This window comes from Hyla sarda, chromosome 11, assembly GCF_029499605.1.
Source record: "Hyla sarda isolate aHylSar1 chromosome 11, aHylSar1.hap1, whole genome shotgun sequence".
Taxonomy (NCBI): Eukaryota; Metazoa; Chordata; class Amphibia; order Anura; family Hylidae; genus Hyla; species Hyla sarda.
Window position 1 is genome coordinate 91160750 of NC_079199.1, and position 15169 is coordinate 91175918.

The following is a 15169-nucleotide window of genomic DNA, read 5'->3' on the forward strand; positions in this document are numbered from 1 at the left end:
TGTCTGGTAAAGGAAATGTCTGTCCTAGAGGGTCTGTTTCATCATCTCTGTCTTTGCTCCCCACCCCCTCCTACTGCTACTCAGAAGGATAGCACTAGCCAAGAGGAAGAGTTGGGTCACGGTCAGCCTTTGGAGTGTGTTGCTAACATGGGGGAAGGAGCTGCAGTGGCCAAACATAGCACTAGTGGGACTGGTGGTAGTCGTGGTGAGGATTCAGGAAGGCATTATGGTAGATGTGGTGTGGAGGAACAAGGAAGCCACGATGACACATAAGAAGTGCTACCTGAGAGGAGTGGTGGGGATGATGAAAAGATATTTAAAGAGGAGGATGTCAGCAGGCCTTCTGGTCCGAGCAGGTCAGGAGCAAGTGATGGTGACACTGTTGCTGGATCTGAAGGCTTGAGAAAAAAAACTTTCTAGAACAGGGGCACAGTCGGGTGTTGATGTACCCAGCTATTTCCAATATCCTGCCATGTGGAAATTCTTTACTATGTTACCAGAGGCAGGAATGCAGGCACAGTGCAGTCTCTGCAGAGAGAAAGTGTGGCGCAGACAGGGTTCAAATTTAGGAATTAGGCCTCTACGTCAGCACCCCATTTGGGTAGAAGTATACCTAGTCCACCAATGCCTGCTCTCTGCTGGCTACAGATAACTCTACCTCACCACCGTCAGCTGTGTGCTGGCTACTACAAGTAACACCAATCCACCATCAACTTACTTCACTCCAGGCCTACATGTACACAATCCATAATCCACAATAAATGGGAAAATATTTGGGATACTTGGAAAAATCCTTGCCATCTTTATTCACTTGCTAGACGAAGAACCTGTTGCTACTCCCAAAAAAGAGATAATTTTTGGCATGCTAGGATAAAGCCACGGCATCTTCCCATGCTGCCGTGTTCATATTAACACCAGAAGGCATCTACAAACAACCAGGGATACTTAATGCTTCTTTATTTTGGTATGAATAAGCTTAAAAAATTAGCGGGCTGTAATAGTCACCATGGGTCACTGCATGTCTCCATAACTGAACCTTAAAGACACTTTAAAACTACTCAATACACTAATAACAGTAATAGACAAGGGTTTAGAGCTGTTAGGCAGTGTTATAAACAAGTGTAAGGGCTTTTTCATTGCTGGTTCGAGTCGAACTTAGCCAAACTGAACTCACAATTTCCAAAAAGTTTGGCGAGTCCAGCGAACCAAATTTTTCAAAAGTTAGATCAACTCTAATAAAGACTGTTTAGAGGGTCTTACATTGGGAAGTGGTAGTGACAGCATTATCACCTCCTTGGGCAGGGAAATATTGGTTTTACAAACCAGGTTAATGGAGCATTCAACCGTGTCCCACAATGGTCTATTTAGTGGACAGGTCCATTACACGTGAGTAAATGTACTGATGGCTCCCCCACATCTCCAACATATCTGAGTCTTCAAAAAGCCTAGTCTAAAAAGGGATTTAGGAGATCTGTACCACCTTGTACATTGTTTAAAATGGTTTTCCTGTAGCTTAATGGGCGGGAGAAGCCATAGGAGTACTTAAATACATGGCGCTAAAGCTCAGACGAAAGCTGGATTACTGTCACGATTCGGCTTACGGGTTGTGGATCCGCTGTGTCAGCGAGGGATTGGCGTGGACCGTGCTAGTGGACCGGTTCTAAGAGGCTACTGGTTTTCACCAGAGCCCGCCGCAAAGCGGGATGGTCTTGCTGCGGCAGTAGCAACCAGGTCGTATCCACTAGCAACGGCTCAACCTCGCTGACTGCTGAGAAGGCGTGGGACAGAAGGACTAGGCAGAGGCAAGGTCAGACGTAGCAGAAGGTCGGGGGCAGGCGGCAAGGTTCGTAGTCAGGATGGATAGCAGAAGTTCAGGTAACACAGGCTTTGGACACACTAAACGCTTTCACTGGCACAAGGCAACAAGATCCGGCAGGGGAGTGCAGGGGCAGTGATCAGATATAGTCTGGGAGCAGGTGGGAGCCAATTAAGCTAATTGGGCCAGGCACCAATCATTGGTGCACTGGCCCTTTAAGTCTCAGAGAGCTGGCGCGCGCGCCCTAGAGAGCGGAGCCGCGCGCGCCAGCACATGACAGCAGGGGACCGGGACGGGTAAGTGACCTGGGATGCGATTCGCGAGCGGGCGCGTCCCGCTGTGCGAATCGCATCCCCGACGGCCATGACAGTGCAGCGCTCCCGGTCAGCGGGACCGACCGGGGCGCTGCGGGGAGAGAGACGCCGTGAGCGCTCCGGGGAGGAGCGGGGACCCGGAGCGCTAGGCGTAACAGTACCCCCCCCCTTAGGTCTCCCCTTTTCTTTGTCCGGTAACTGCCTCCCCTGGGATGAGGGCACCGGGAAAGAATGGAGGGTTTCCTCAACGGCAGGCAGCACAGCAGGAGTGGGAATGGGGAGGGAGGGCAGAGGGCGAAGCCTGGCACGGGGCAGTGTGACACCAGGACGGGAGCCATGAGGAGGCACTGAGGCTTGCCTGACGGGACTGGGAGGGGGGGAGAGGCACTTCCTATGGCAGGCAGAGTCCCAGTTCTTGATCTCCCCGGTGGTCCAATCAAGGGTGGGAGAATGAAGCCGGAGCCATGGCAGACCGAGGAGGACCTCAGAGGTACAGTTGGGAAGGACGAATAACTCAATCCTTTCGTGGTGGGGTCCAATAGACATCAGGAGGGGTTCTGTGCGGTAACGCACGGTGCAATCCAATCTGACTCCGTTGACCGCGGAAATGTAGAGCGGCTTGACGAGACGGGTCACCGGGATGCGGAATTTATTCACAAACGACTCCAAAATAAAATTCCCAGAGGCACCAGAGTCCAAGCAGGCCACGGCTGAGAGGGAGGAGTTGGCTGAAGGAGAAATCCGCACGGGCACCGTGAGACGTGGAGAAGCAGACTTAGAACCAAGAGACGCCACACCCACGTGAGCTGGGTGCGTGCGTGCGTTTCCCAGACGTGGAGGACGGATAGGGCAATCCACCAAGAAATGCTCGGTACTGGCACAGTACAGACAGAGATTTTCTTCCCTACGGCGATTCCTCTCTTCCTGGGTCAGGCGAGACCGATCCACTTGCATGGCCTCCTCGGCGGGAGGCCCAGGCGTAGACTGCAAAGGATGCTGTGGGAGAGGTGCCCAGAGATCTAAGTCTTTCTCCTGGCGGAGCTCTTGGTGTCGCTCAGAAAAACGCATGTCAATGCGGGTAGCCAAATGGATGAGTTCTTGGAGGTTGGCAGGAATCTCTCGTGCGGCCAGCACATCCTTGATGCGACTGGATAGGCCTTTTTTAAAGGTCGCGCAGAGAGCCTCGTTATTCCATGATAACTCGGAAGCAAGAGTACGAAATTGGATGGCGTACTCGCCCACTGAAGAATTACCCTGGACCAGGTTCAACAGGGCAGTCTCGGCAGAAGAAGCTCGGGCTGGCTCCTCGAAGACACTCCGGACTTCAGCGAAGAAGGACTGGACTGTGGCTGTGGCAGGATCATTGCGGTCCCAGAGCGGTGTGGCCCAAGACAAGGCCTTTCCTGAAAGAAGGCTTACTACGAACGCCACCTTAGACCGTTCTGTAGGAAACAAGTCCGACAACATCTCCATATGCAGGGAACACTGAGACAAAAATCCACGGCAGAGTTTAGAGTCCCCATCAAATTTGTCCGGCAGGGACAAGCGGAGGCTAGGAGCGGCCACTCGCTGCGGAGGAGGTGCAGGAGCTGGCGGAGGAGATGGTTGCTGCTGTAGCAGAGGCAGAAGTTGCTGTAACATGGCGGTCAACTGCGACAGCTGCTGTCCTTGTTGGGCAATCTGCTGCGATTGCTGAGCGACCACCGTGGGAAGGTCAGCGAGACTTGGCAGCGGCACCTCAGCGGGATCCATGGCCGGATCTACTGTCACGATTCGGCTTACGGGTTGTGGATCCGCTGTGTCAGCGAGGGATTGGCGTGGACCGTGCTAGTGGACCGGTTCTAAAAGGCTACTGGTTTTCACCAGAGCCCGCCGCAAAGCGGGATGGTCTTGCTGCGGCAGTAGCAACCAGGTCGTATCCACTAGCAACGGCTCAACCTCGCTGACTGCTGAGAAGGCGTGGGACAGAAGGACTAGGCAGAGGCAAGGTCAGACGTAGCAGAAGGTCGGGGGCAGGCGGCAAGGTTCGTAGTCAGGATGGATAGCAGAAGTTCAGGTAACACAGGCTTTGGACACACTAAACGCTTTCACTGGCACAAGGCAACAAGATTCGGCAGGGGAGTGCAGGGGCAGTGATCAGATATAGTCTGGGAGCAGGTGGGAGCCAATTAAGCTAATTGGGCCAGGCACCAATCATTGGTGCACTGGCCCTTTAAGTCTCAGAGAGCTGGCGCGCGCGCGCCCTAGAGAGCGGAGCCGCGCGCGCCAGCACATGACAGCAGGGGACCGGGACGGGTAAGTGACCTGGGATGCGATTCGCGAGCGGGCGCGTCCCGCTGTGCGAATCGCATCCCCGACGGCCATGACAGTGCAGCGCTCCCGGTCAGCGGGACCGGGGCGCTGCGGGGAGAGAGACGCCGTGAGCGCTCCGGGGAGGAGCGGGGACCCGGAGCGCTAGGCGTAACAATTACCAATTCTTGTTCCCAGGAGTAGAGGTAGAGATGAGATTTATATACATCTTCAAATTAAACTCCAATTGGTTGGTGCTATCAAAATTGTTATTTCCTCAGATATCTGATTTCAGTGCTCAATGTAATGTGTGAAATTCCTGTCATTGGAGACAACAAGGCGACAATTTGTTACACTAGAGCCTCTAGGTACAGATACCTACATGCAGTTTTAACCTTCAACTCGTGCACTTGGGAAAGCATGGAATCATGAAAGAGGGTTAAACCACATTATAAAATTAAAAAATATCAGTGAAGTAAACCATATTCTGATGCAATACTTCATGCACAGGCCAAGTTAAGAAGTTTTTACAGTGGTAAACATTGTTCTTTCTAATCTATCTTTTTGAACTAGGGCGCCAGGAAGGGGGAAGATGTAAGTTTAATGGAAAATTCCATCAACAGTGATGGCATTGTGCCACCTATACATGTCACTGGTTTCTCTTGTTATCAATAGTCATCGCGTACTGACACTGTACCCATGATCACAATGGCCAGTGAGGGGGAACTAGGCTGGGCTCCATCACATTACTGACAGCTGCTTAAAGGGGTACTCAGCCGCAAAAACATTTTTATCCCCTATCCAAAGGATAGGGGACAAGATGTCTGACAGCCAGGGTCCTGCTGCTGAGGACCACCGCGATCTCCGGCACTGCACCCCAGTCATCCGATGCATGGAGCAAACTGAGACTACAGCCACCACGCTTCCTCCATTCATGTCTATGGAAGGAGGCCACGCTACGTCCCCCCTATTCATGTCTGTGGGAAGGGGTGTGGCGTTACATCATGTACGCGGAAGCTCCAAGCTTCTGTGTGCCAGATGCAGCCGCTGCCAGCCAGGAGATTGCGGGGAGTCTCCAGCGGCCCCCTCCATCCTTTGGATAGGGGATAAGATGTTTTGTGGTGGAGTACCCCTTTAATGCTTTGGCTTATGGAGGTGCTACACCCAGGTACTGACTGGCCTAGGGGTCAGTAATATGGCCAGATTTACACAACAAAACACCCATCACATTTATGGATAAAAAAAAAGTTTTACTATCATTGTTAGATTGTTATTTCTTTAATGAAAGAGTCTTTGTCAAGTCTCAGAGGACAATCTTTCCCTAAGCAATACTTCTTGAGAATCCCTTCCCAGTTCATCACATTATAAAAACCGGGGCTCTTTGTTGTGTTTCATCTTAACCTTTATTCATCTATGACCTACAAGCTGTGGCTCCAAAAAACATTATTAACATTTCACTATGGGAAATAAATCAGAGGTAAAGACAAATATGTTCTCTCATATCTTATTTTTGTAGCATATAGACCAGTGGTCTCAAACTGGGGCCCTCTGGATGTTGCAAAACTTCAACTCCCAGCATGCCCGGACAGCCGTTGGCTGTCCGGGCATGCTGGGAGTTGAAGTTTTGCAACATCTTGAGGGCCACAGTTTTAGACCATTGACATTGATCCATATAGAACAGCACTCCATCCGAAACATTCAGTGGGTGAAAGCAAATCCTAATCTTGGCAAAAAGATTTAAAAAAACACAAAAATAGCAACTCAAATAATTTATTCTCCCCTCTATTATAGATTGGAAACATTTCAGCTCACTCCTGAGCTTTTGTTATTTTTGAAAAATTTTAAAGCATGTTATTTTCAGAATTTGGCATAAATTTGACCATGGATTTTATCTCAAGGGTTGAAATCAGCAGCAAAATCCAGAACAGACAATGCAACAGAAAATTTGAATTTTTTTTTGCATTTTCTACATCCTCCCTTCATTTGTTATTTTCCATATTTTTAGTGTTAAACTGTTACTGAAAATATTTACCATTTGTGAACCTGACCTAAAAGTTACTGGAGATTCCCAGACTCTGAGATATGTAAAGTACATGGTCACGAATGAAGGGATGTTTCTGGATTTCTTGTGTGTAATCCCAATGCAGAATAGTATAGTCATCCTCTTCTCTCTCTAAAATAGTTGCTTACAGGGGATGGTAGACTATACTCACCTGCTTCAGTGCATTCATTATAAAGCTTATACTTATACATTAACTCTTGTCAGATAACTGTACCTTCTGACCTGCCCATTCCACAGCTGAGTGTGTATGTGTTTTTAATATGGAGTGGAGAATAGGCTAACCTTTCAAGAAAACAACTCCTTTCCAGGTACCCTATTAGGATGTCATAGAGGCCCCCACCAACTGGCCACAGGTAGAGCAGGTAACAAAGTGCAACTCTTGCTCTGGTAAAGTGGTACCCCTCCCCTAAACATCTTATCCCCTATCCAAAGGATAAGGCATAAATTGTCTGATTGCAGGGGTCTGGCCGATGGGACCCCTGCAATCTCCAGCGCAGCACCCCAGTCATCCGGTGCACGGAGTGAGCTCTTCTCTGCGCTGGATGATGGGTGACCATAGATGTCACATCCCCTCCATTCATGTCTATTGGAGGAGGTGTGACTGCTATGTACTAGCTTTCATGCCCCCTCCAATAGACATGAATGGAGGGGTCGTGGCATGACGTCACAAACACGGAAGCTCCAAGCTGCCGTATTCAAAACGCTGTGGTGCCTGCCTGGTGATCGCAGGGGATCCCAGCGGCCAGACCCCGGCAATCAGACATGTTATCCCCTATCCAAAGGTATAAGATATCTAGGGTAGAGTACCCCTTTAAAGGGGTATTCCAGGATTCTTTTTTATTTGACTATGCTACAGGGGCTGTACCTGTGTGTGACGGTTTTCTCACAATTTTTCTGTGATTTTCGCACCAATATTTATTTTTAACAGCATACAAAATGATTGTTGTCTCAGATTTTTCCCAGGTTGCAGTGTGTTGAGAAGTGACATCACTGGTCAGGTGATGACAGGGAGCCTGTCTCCCTCAATGGTGGGAGTGATGGCTGAGTGGGAGAGAGATCCTTTTGCAACAGCTATAGGCACCCTGGTTAGAAAACACTGGTCTATTGAATAGAATGAAGCTCATTTGTGTTTCAATGCGTGGGTGGCTGATGTGTGGGAGGGAAGAAAGTGACCTTAAAGAGGCACTGTCATTGTTAAAAACTTTTCATATCTTGCAGGACTCATTATAATATGACATTTCACAATATACACCTGTTAAAAAAAAAAAAAAATTCACCTGAAATTCAAACTCAAAATAGCCACCACTAGGGGTCGCCTGTCTTTTGGCCAGACAGACTAGTCTAGATTTTACAGCATACTGGATACCGGCCGTAAAGCATACCGGTATCCAGTATATGAGATTTCTATTGTGTATGCAAAACTACAGATAAAGGATGTGTGGACATGCTGGGAGCTATAGTTTTAAAACAGCTGGAGGCAACACTGCTCTAAAACAGTTATTTACAAACATTGCAGCTTCAGTTGTTACTAAACTACAACTCCTAGCATGCTGAAATAGTCAAAGCTTTCTCGGACTCCTGAATGACAAAGAAGTTGATCAGACATTCAGGAATCTGTGAAAGATGAATGACACACATAGTGACAGCTATGCTGATTAGCATCCAGCTTTACTAGGAAAAGATAAAACAGATACAACATGTATTCATAAAATGCTGTATTTTTATCTAAAAAATTCTTGCACTAATTTTATAAAGATCTATTCTTATATTTATACATTTTATCCTGTTACGAATTCACCATAATGTCTTCTGATTACTGCAGGCAAGCTCCAAGTATCTTCCTCTGACATGACACAGCATGAAACCAGAGAGGAAAGGGTTACAGAGTAGAGAGCACTGATTGGCTGACTGCACAGGCTTGCTCCTGTGAGGGAGACAGAGTGACACGCCCCCTCTAGCCTGCACAATGAAAAAGTAACTCACCAGCAGATAAATGCTTATATCTCTGGATATATAGGTCCGAGACACATAAAAATTATATGCACATGATCAGGATTGGGTCCTGAGTAACATATCACTTTTTTTCCTTTTTTTGCACTATGCCAGGTACGCTTTAACTATGGGATGTTTAGTTTGAGAATGAAATCCATCAGGAAATACTCAGTTCACAAAAAGATAGCCACAGCGTTAAAGTAATTTCACAACATAGCCATTTAGGCCAAGACAAGCACAGATCCTTCCTTAGCATGTCCATTACTGTCTGGCAGGTATGTACTAAAAGCACCTTATGGTGGATAATCCCTTTAAGGTGGATAATCCCTTCTCTGTCCATGTATCACATGGTATACCATGAATTTTTACCATTATCTATCTATTACTTTTTCCCTCTAGAGTCTTCCACAATGTAGCAATGTTAGCAGATCACTGGGGTTCACTAGTGTTATAGTAAGCTGGACCCACACCAATAAGCTTATCATCTGATCTGCTTCTGATAACAAAGTGATTGTTGAGTTGACTTATCCCTTTTATACTTACGAAGCAAAATTTTACAAAAAAATAATAATTATGTGTTATTTTTGTTGTAGAGATTTCAACTCTACAAAACCCATGAGTTCAATGAGACTTTGGCTACAGAGTTCGTACTTCTTGCCTTTTCCAATTTACAGAGTCTTCAGGTTTTACTTTTTATCTTCATTCTATTGGCTCTCATATCCTGTGTTGTGGGGAACAGTACTATACTCTTCTTAGTAACACATGAACGTTCACTTCATATGCCAATGTATTTCTTCATTAGTAACTTTGCTGTCCTGGAAATAGTATTTGTATCCATCACTGTTCCTAAACTTCTAGCTAATTTACTTGAAGCCAGCAGGACCATATCATTTATTGGGTGCTTTGCCCAGTTGTATGCCTTTAACTCTTTGGGAGTAGGGGAATGTTATCTTCTGGCAATCATGGCCTTTGATCGAGATTTGGCCATTAACAACCCTTTGCGTTATTCCAGTATAATGAACAAGTCTCTTTGTATTGAACTCGCAGCTGCCCCCTGGGTTATTGGATTTGTCATTGCTGCCATACCTACAATATTTACAGCTCAACTTAAGTTCTGTGGGTCCAATAAAGTCAACCATTTCTTCTGTGATCTGGCTCCAATGCAGAATATTGCCTGCTCTAATCCTGTGGTCAGCTACCTGGTCACAAGTTCAACAGCTGTGTTTGCCACTGTGGTTCCATTCCTGATCATTTTAGGATTCTACATCCACATCATCGCCACCATCTCAAAAATAAAAAGCACCGTAGGCAAACAGAAAGCCTTCTCCACCTGTTCTTCCCACCTCATAGTAGCCTGCTTGTTCTACTGTTCAGCCATTGTTGTGTATGTTAGGCCTAAGGGCAGTCAACACGACAAATTTCTTGCTCTCATATACACTGTCATTATTCCGCTACTAAATCCATTTATTTATACCTTAAGGAACAAAGATGTGAAAGCAGCTCTAAGAAAATCACAGGTATTACGAGTCCTCGGTCAGATTAGGATCAGCCATGTTGAGCAAGACCATTGTTGATATTCATAGATGGGAGTAGGAACTTTTACAAAACCTATACAGTAATATAACAACACTAAAGAGCTATAAAAACAAAAACAATAAAATAAATAACAAAAACCTAAGCAACAATGCAAAAATGACATCCAGCATGCAGGAGTGGGGACTCTATACTATCAACAGATAGCAAAGCCCCTAGGCTAGCAAACAGAATAAATGGCAACGCATACAAAATCCCTGCTTACCTTGCCAGGCACTCTAGGCACAGAAAATGGTTTCTTAGCAGACTTCCTGCTCAGTGTACAAAAACAGGGAATCTTATATTTGACTGGAGTCCCTGTTCTTGTATGCCATTTACCTGAACTTAATATTACCCCTTAAGGACTGAGCCTTTTTCCCTTTTTGCACTTTCGTTTTTTTTTTCTCCTTACCTTTAAAAAATCATAACCCTTTCAATTTTGCACCTAAAAATCCATATTATGGCTTATTTTTTGTGCCACCAATTTTTACTTTGTAATGACATCAGTCATTTTACCCAAAAATCTACGGTGAAATGGAAAAAAAATCATTGTGTACCAAAATTGAAGAAAAAAGCCATTTTGTAATTTTAGGGCTCCCGTTTCTATGCAGTACATTTGTCAGTAAAAATGACACCTTATCTTTATTCTGTAGGTCAATACAATTAAAATGATATCCTACTCATACAGGTTTGATTTTGTCGTACTTTTGGATAAAATCATAACTACATGCAGGAAAATTTATATGTTTAAAATTGTCATATTCTGACCCCTATAACTTTTTTTATTTTTCTGCGTACGGTGTGGTATGGGGTTAATTTTTTGCCCCGTGATCTGATGTTTTTAGTGGTACAATCTTTGTATTGATCTGACTTGTTGATCGCTTTTTAGTCATTTTTTCATGATATAAAAAGTGGCCAAAATATGCTATTTTGGACTTTTGAATTTTTTTGCACATACGCCATTGACTGTGTGGTTTAATTAACAATATATTTTTATAAATCGGACATTTCCATATGGGGTGATACCATATATGTTTATTTTTATTTTTATTCACACTGTTTTTTTTTTTAAATGGGAATTCAAACTTTTATTAGGGAAGGGGTTAACCCCTTAACGACCACGGACGTAAATGTACGTCCTGGTTTGGCGGGACTTCCCGCACCAGGACATACATTTACGTCCTGTGTATGACCGCGAGCATCAGAAGGGTGCTCGCGTCATACACAGCAGGTTCCGGCTGCTAGCAGCAGCCAGGGACCCGCCCGTAATGGCCGACATCCGCGATCGTGCGGATGTCCGCCATTAACCCTCAGATGCCGTGATCAATACAGATCACGGCATCTGCGACAGTGTGGCAGTTTGATTCCATGATCGGATCGCCCGCCTGCCGCGGCGATCCGATAATCCGGCATGGCGGCCGGAGGTCCCCTCACCTGGCTACGGCCATCTCCCGGGGACTTTCGCTCTGGTCTGAGGTCGACCAGACCAGAGCAGTAGATCACCGATAATACTGAGCAGTGCTGTGTGCTATGCATAGCACTGCACAGTATTAGCAATCAATGGATCGCTATAGATAGTCCCCTATGGGGACATAAAAAGTGTAAAAAAAATGTAGAAAAATGTAAAAATAAAACAAAAGTGAAAAATCCCCTCCCCCAATAAAAAGGAAAATTGTCTGTTTTTCCCATTTTACCTCCAAAAAGCGTAATTTTTTTTTAAATAAACATATTTGGTATTGCCGCATGTGTAAATGTTCGAACTATCAAAATATAATGTTAATGATCCCGTACGGTGAAGAGCGTAAACGTAAAAAATAAAAAAAGTCCAAAAATGCTGCTTTTTTGTCACATTTTATTAAAAAAAAATATTAATAAAAAATGATCTAAAAGTTTTATATATGCAAATGTGGTACCTAAAAAAATACAGATGACGGCACAAAAAATGAGCCCTCATACCGCCCTATATACAGAAAAATGAAAAAGTTATAGGTGGTCAAAATAGGGTGATTTTAGATTACTGATTTTGTACAAAAAGTTTTAGATTTCTTTTAAGCGGTACAAAAATATAAAAGTATCTAGCCATAGGTATCATTTTAATCATATTGACCCACAGAATAAAGAACACATGTAATTTTTACCTTAAAGTGCACAGTGTGAAAACGAACCCCTCCAAAATGTGCAAAATTTGGGTTTTCATTTAAATTTCCTCCCTAAAAATTTTTTTGGGGGGTTCGCCGTACATTTTATGGTAAAATTAGAGGTTTCATTACAAAGTGAAATTGGTCAGGCAAAAAACAAGCCCTTATATGGGTCTGTAGATGGAAATATAAAAGAGTTATGTATTTTAGAAGGCGAGGAGGAAAAAACTAAAACGCAAAAATAAAATTGGCCTGGTCCTTAAGGTGAAAATGGGCTTGGTCATTAAGGGGTTAAATGATCTTTATTCACTTTTTTTTCCACTTTTTGTTTGCAATGTTATAGCTCCCATAGGGGGCTATAACACTGCACACACTGATCTTTGACATTGATGATTGGTTTCTCATAGGAAACCATTGATCAATGATTCTGCCGCTTTACTGCTCATGCCTGGATTTCAAGCACTGAGCATTCATTCGGCGATATGACACCAGGAGGCAGGTAGGGGGACCCTCCTGCTGTCCTACAGCTGTTCAGGATGCCACAAATTCCCCGCGGTGATCCTGATCTAACCGCAATGTTTCAGTTTCACTATAAGGTTAATAGCTAAAGGGTTAATAGCATGCGGCACCGCGATCCGTGCCACGCGCTATTAGCCATGGTTCCCGGCCTTTGTTATAGGCTGGGCCCGACCAGCGATGAAAAGCTATGGCCCTGCGTTATAGAATGGGAGCGGAACGATACAGGTACGCCCTGAGTCCTTAAGGGGTTAAACACTTCGGGTTTGAACAACATTTTGAAATGTTGAAAGGATTGTGCCAAACTAATTCCATCACCTGTAGTTTAATATTTTCAAAATTTAGGATTATTATTATGCAATTTTAACTTTTCAATACTGGAGAGCTCAAAAGGGACACACCTGACAGCTGAACACACTGAACTGCTCTGGGCTGTGTGTGTAGCAGAGTGAGGGTAGAAGTTCTCCCCTGTATGGCTTCAGATGATGTCACGCCTGCTGGGGAATGCCTCTTCCCAATTTTTTTGAATCTGACTGAAACTGAACCGAAAATACAGAGCAATATCAAGGTAGATAATTAAAAATTTTTAAAAATAAAGGCAGGGGGTGGTTTATCATGATGGGGCAGTGAACTTGTTGGATTAAGAAATTTAACAAAATCATAACAGGTACTTTTTAAGAATCTTGAATAAAAACTATTTACATATCTGTATAACTTTCTGGCACCATTTGATTTGAAAGCATTGTTTTTTCCTCTGGAGTATACCTTTAACCCTATAAGGACTTAGCATTTTTCCGTTTTTGCATTTTCATTTTTTCCTCATCACCTTCTAAAAATCATAACACTTTCAATTTTGCACATAAAATAACATATTATGGCCTATTTTTTTGCACCACCAATTCTGCTTTGCAGTGACATTAGTCATTTTACCAAAAAATCCACAGCGAAATGGAAAAAAATTCATTATGTGACAAAATTCATTATGAAGAAAAAATTTAATTTTGTTACTTTTGCGGGCTTCCGTCTCTACGCAGTAAATTTTTCGGTAAAAATTGTACCTTATCTTTATTCTGTAGGTCCATACAGTTAAAATGATACCCTACTTATATAGGTTTGATTTTGTCATACTAAAAATCATAACTACATGCAGGAAAATGTGTACGTTTAAAATTGTCAACTTCTGACCCCTATAACTTTTTATTTTTCCGCGTACGGGCCGGTATGAGGCGCGCTATGACAGCTCGATACAGGAAACCGTATGAGAGCAGGTAAGGGAGGCTGTACCCCTCTTGCCCTAAATACGGATTGGTCCTAAGAACCAGAGTGGGGAGTGGCAGACCGCACTGTTGTAACTATTGATTAACCTATTCAATATCAGTACTGAATGGTTAGCCGCTTACTGCAGCGTGTGACAAAACACAATATTCTATAGCCAGATTAGCCAGTGGATGCTATGGGGAGTATAACGGATGAGCATTGGTGGGAGTATCTATGAGAGGATGAGGTGGATTGGACTATAGTCAGAGGCATGCCTATTGGCTGACGATACTGGATAGTTAGAGAGAGACCATATAAAAAAGGCTCATTTGGCACTGACACTCATTGCTGTTAGTTGTCTCCCTGATGAAGCCACATAAGGGGTGAAACATGTTGGGTTGTGACAGTTTTGTGTTTTAAATTGAGACTCCACTACAAGCAGTAAAAAATAAGCCCACTCCTGCAAGGAGTGGGGGCTATCTGCTGGGACTTCCCAGTATCCCCTTGTGGGATTCAGGATTTATTAATTCCACACACATAAGTGGTTAAGAGGGATCATTGTATCTTCTAAGTCTTGTTTATTCCTCAAAGTGAATAACTCAGCCTTAGTACTGAGGACCATATACAATTAAATTCTTATACAGCCCTTTGAAATTTTTTTGCGTGTACACCATTGCCCGTGCGGTTCAATTAAGGATATATTTTTATAGTTAGGACATTTACACACGTGGCGACACCACATACATATGTTTATTTTTATTTACTCAATTTTTTTATGGGAAAAGGGGGGCGATTCAAACTTTTATTAGGGAAGGGGTTAAATTACCTTTATTGACTTTATTTTTCACTTTTTTTTTGCAGTGTTATAGCTCCAATAGGGGGCTATAACACTGCACACGCTGATCTTTTACTCTGATCCCTGGAAAGGCCATAGCTTTGCATGGAACAGTGTAATAGGGGCTCGATTGCTCAAGCCTGTAGCTCAGGCTTGGAGCAATCAAACGCCGATCGGATGCAACGGAGCAAGGTAAGGGGGCCTCCGCTCGCGTCCTAGCTGATCGGGACATCGCAATTTTATCGTGATAGTCCCGATCAGCACGACTGAGCTGCCGGGGAGCTTTTACTTAAATTTTCGACGTGGTGATCAACTTTGATCGCCGCGTCTGAAGGGTTAATAGCGCGCGGCACAACGATCTGTGCCGCGCTCTATTAG

General features: G+C 44.4%; 1 protein-coding gene across 1 annotated transcript; it reads left to right on the forward strand.

Annotated features, from left to right (window-relative positions):
• The first annotated feature begins 226 nt into the window (after positions 1-226).
• On the forward strand, positions 227-10047 carry LOC130294922 (olfactory receptor 5V1-like). Its single transcript, XM_056545074.1, has 2 exons — positions 227-373; positions 9067-10047. The coding sequence occupies exons 1-2, from the start codon at positions 227-229 to the stop codon at positions 10045-10047; spliced, it is 1128 nt and encodes a 375-aa protein (XP_056401049.1).
• The last annotated feature ends 5122 nt before the right edge of the window (positions 10048-15169 follow it).

What these genes read in the sequence shown, in the direction of transcription:
- LOC130294922 (XM_056545074.1), top strand. Translation starts at nt 227, where the DNA reads ATGGTAGATGTGGTGTGGAGGAACAAGGAAGCCACGATGACACATAAG. An exon ending in CAGGTCAGGAGCAAGTGATG is followed by an intron (nt 374 to 9,066) that starts GTGACACTGTTG and finishes TTTTTGTTGTAG; the next exon opens with AGATTTCAACTCTACAAAAC.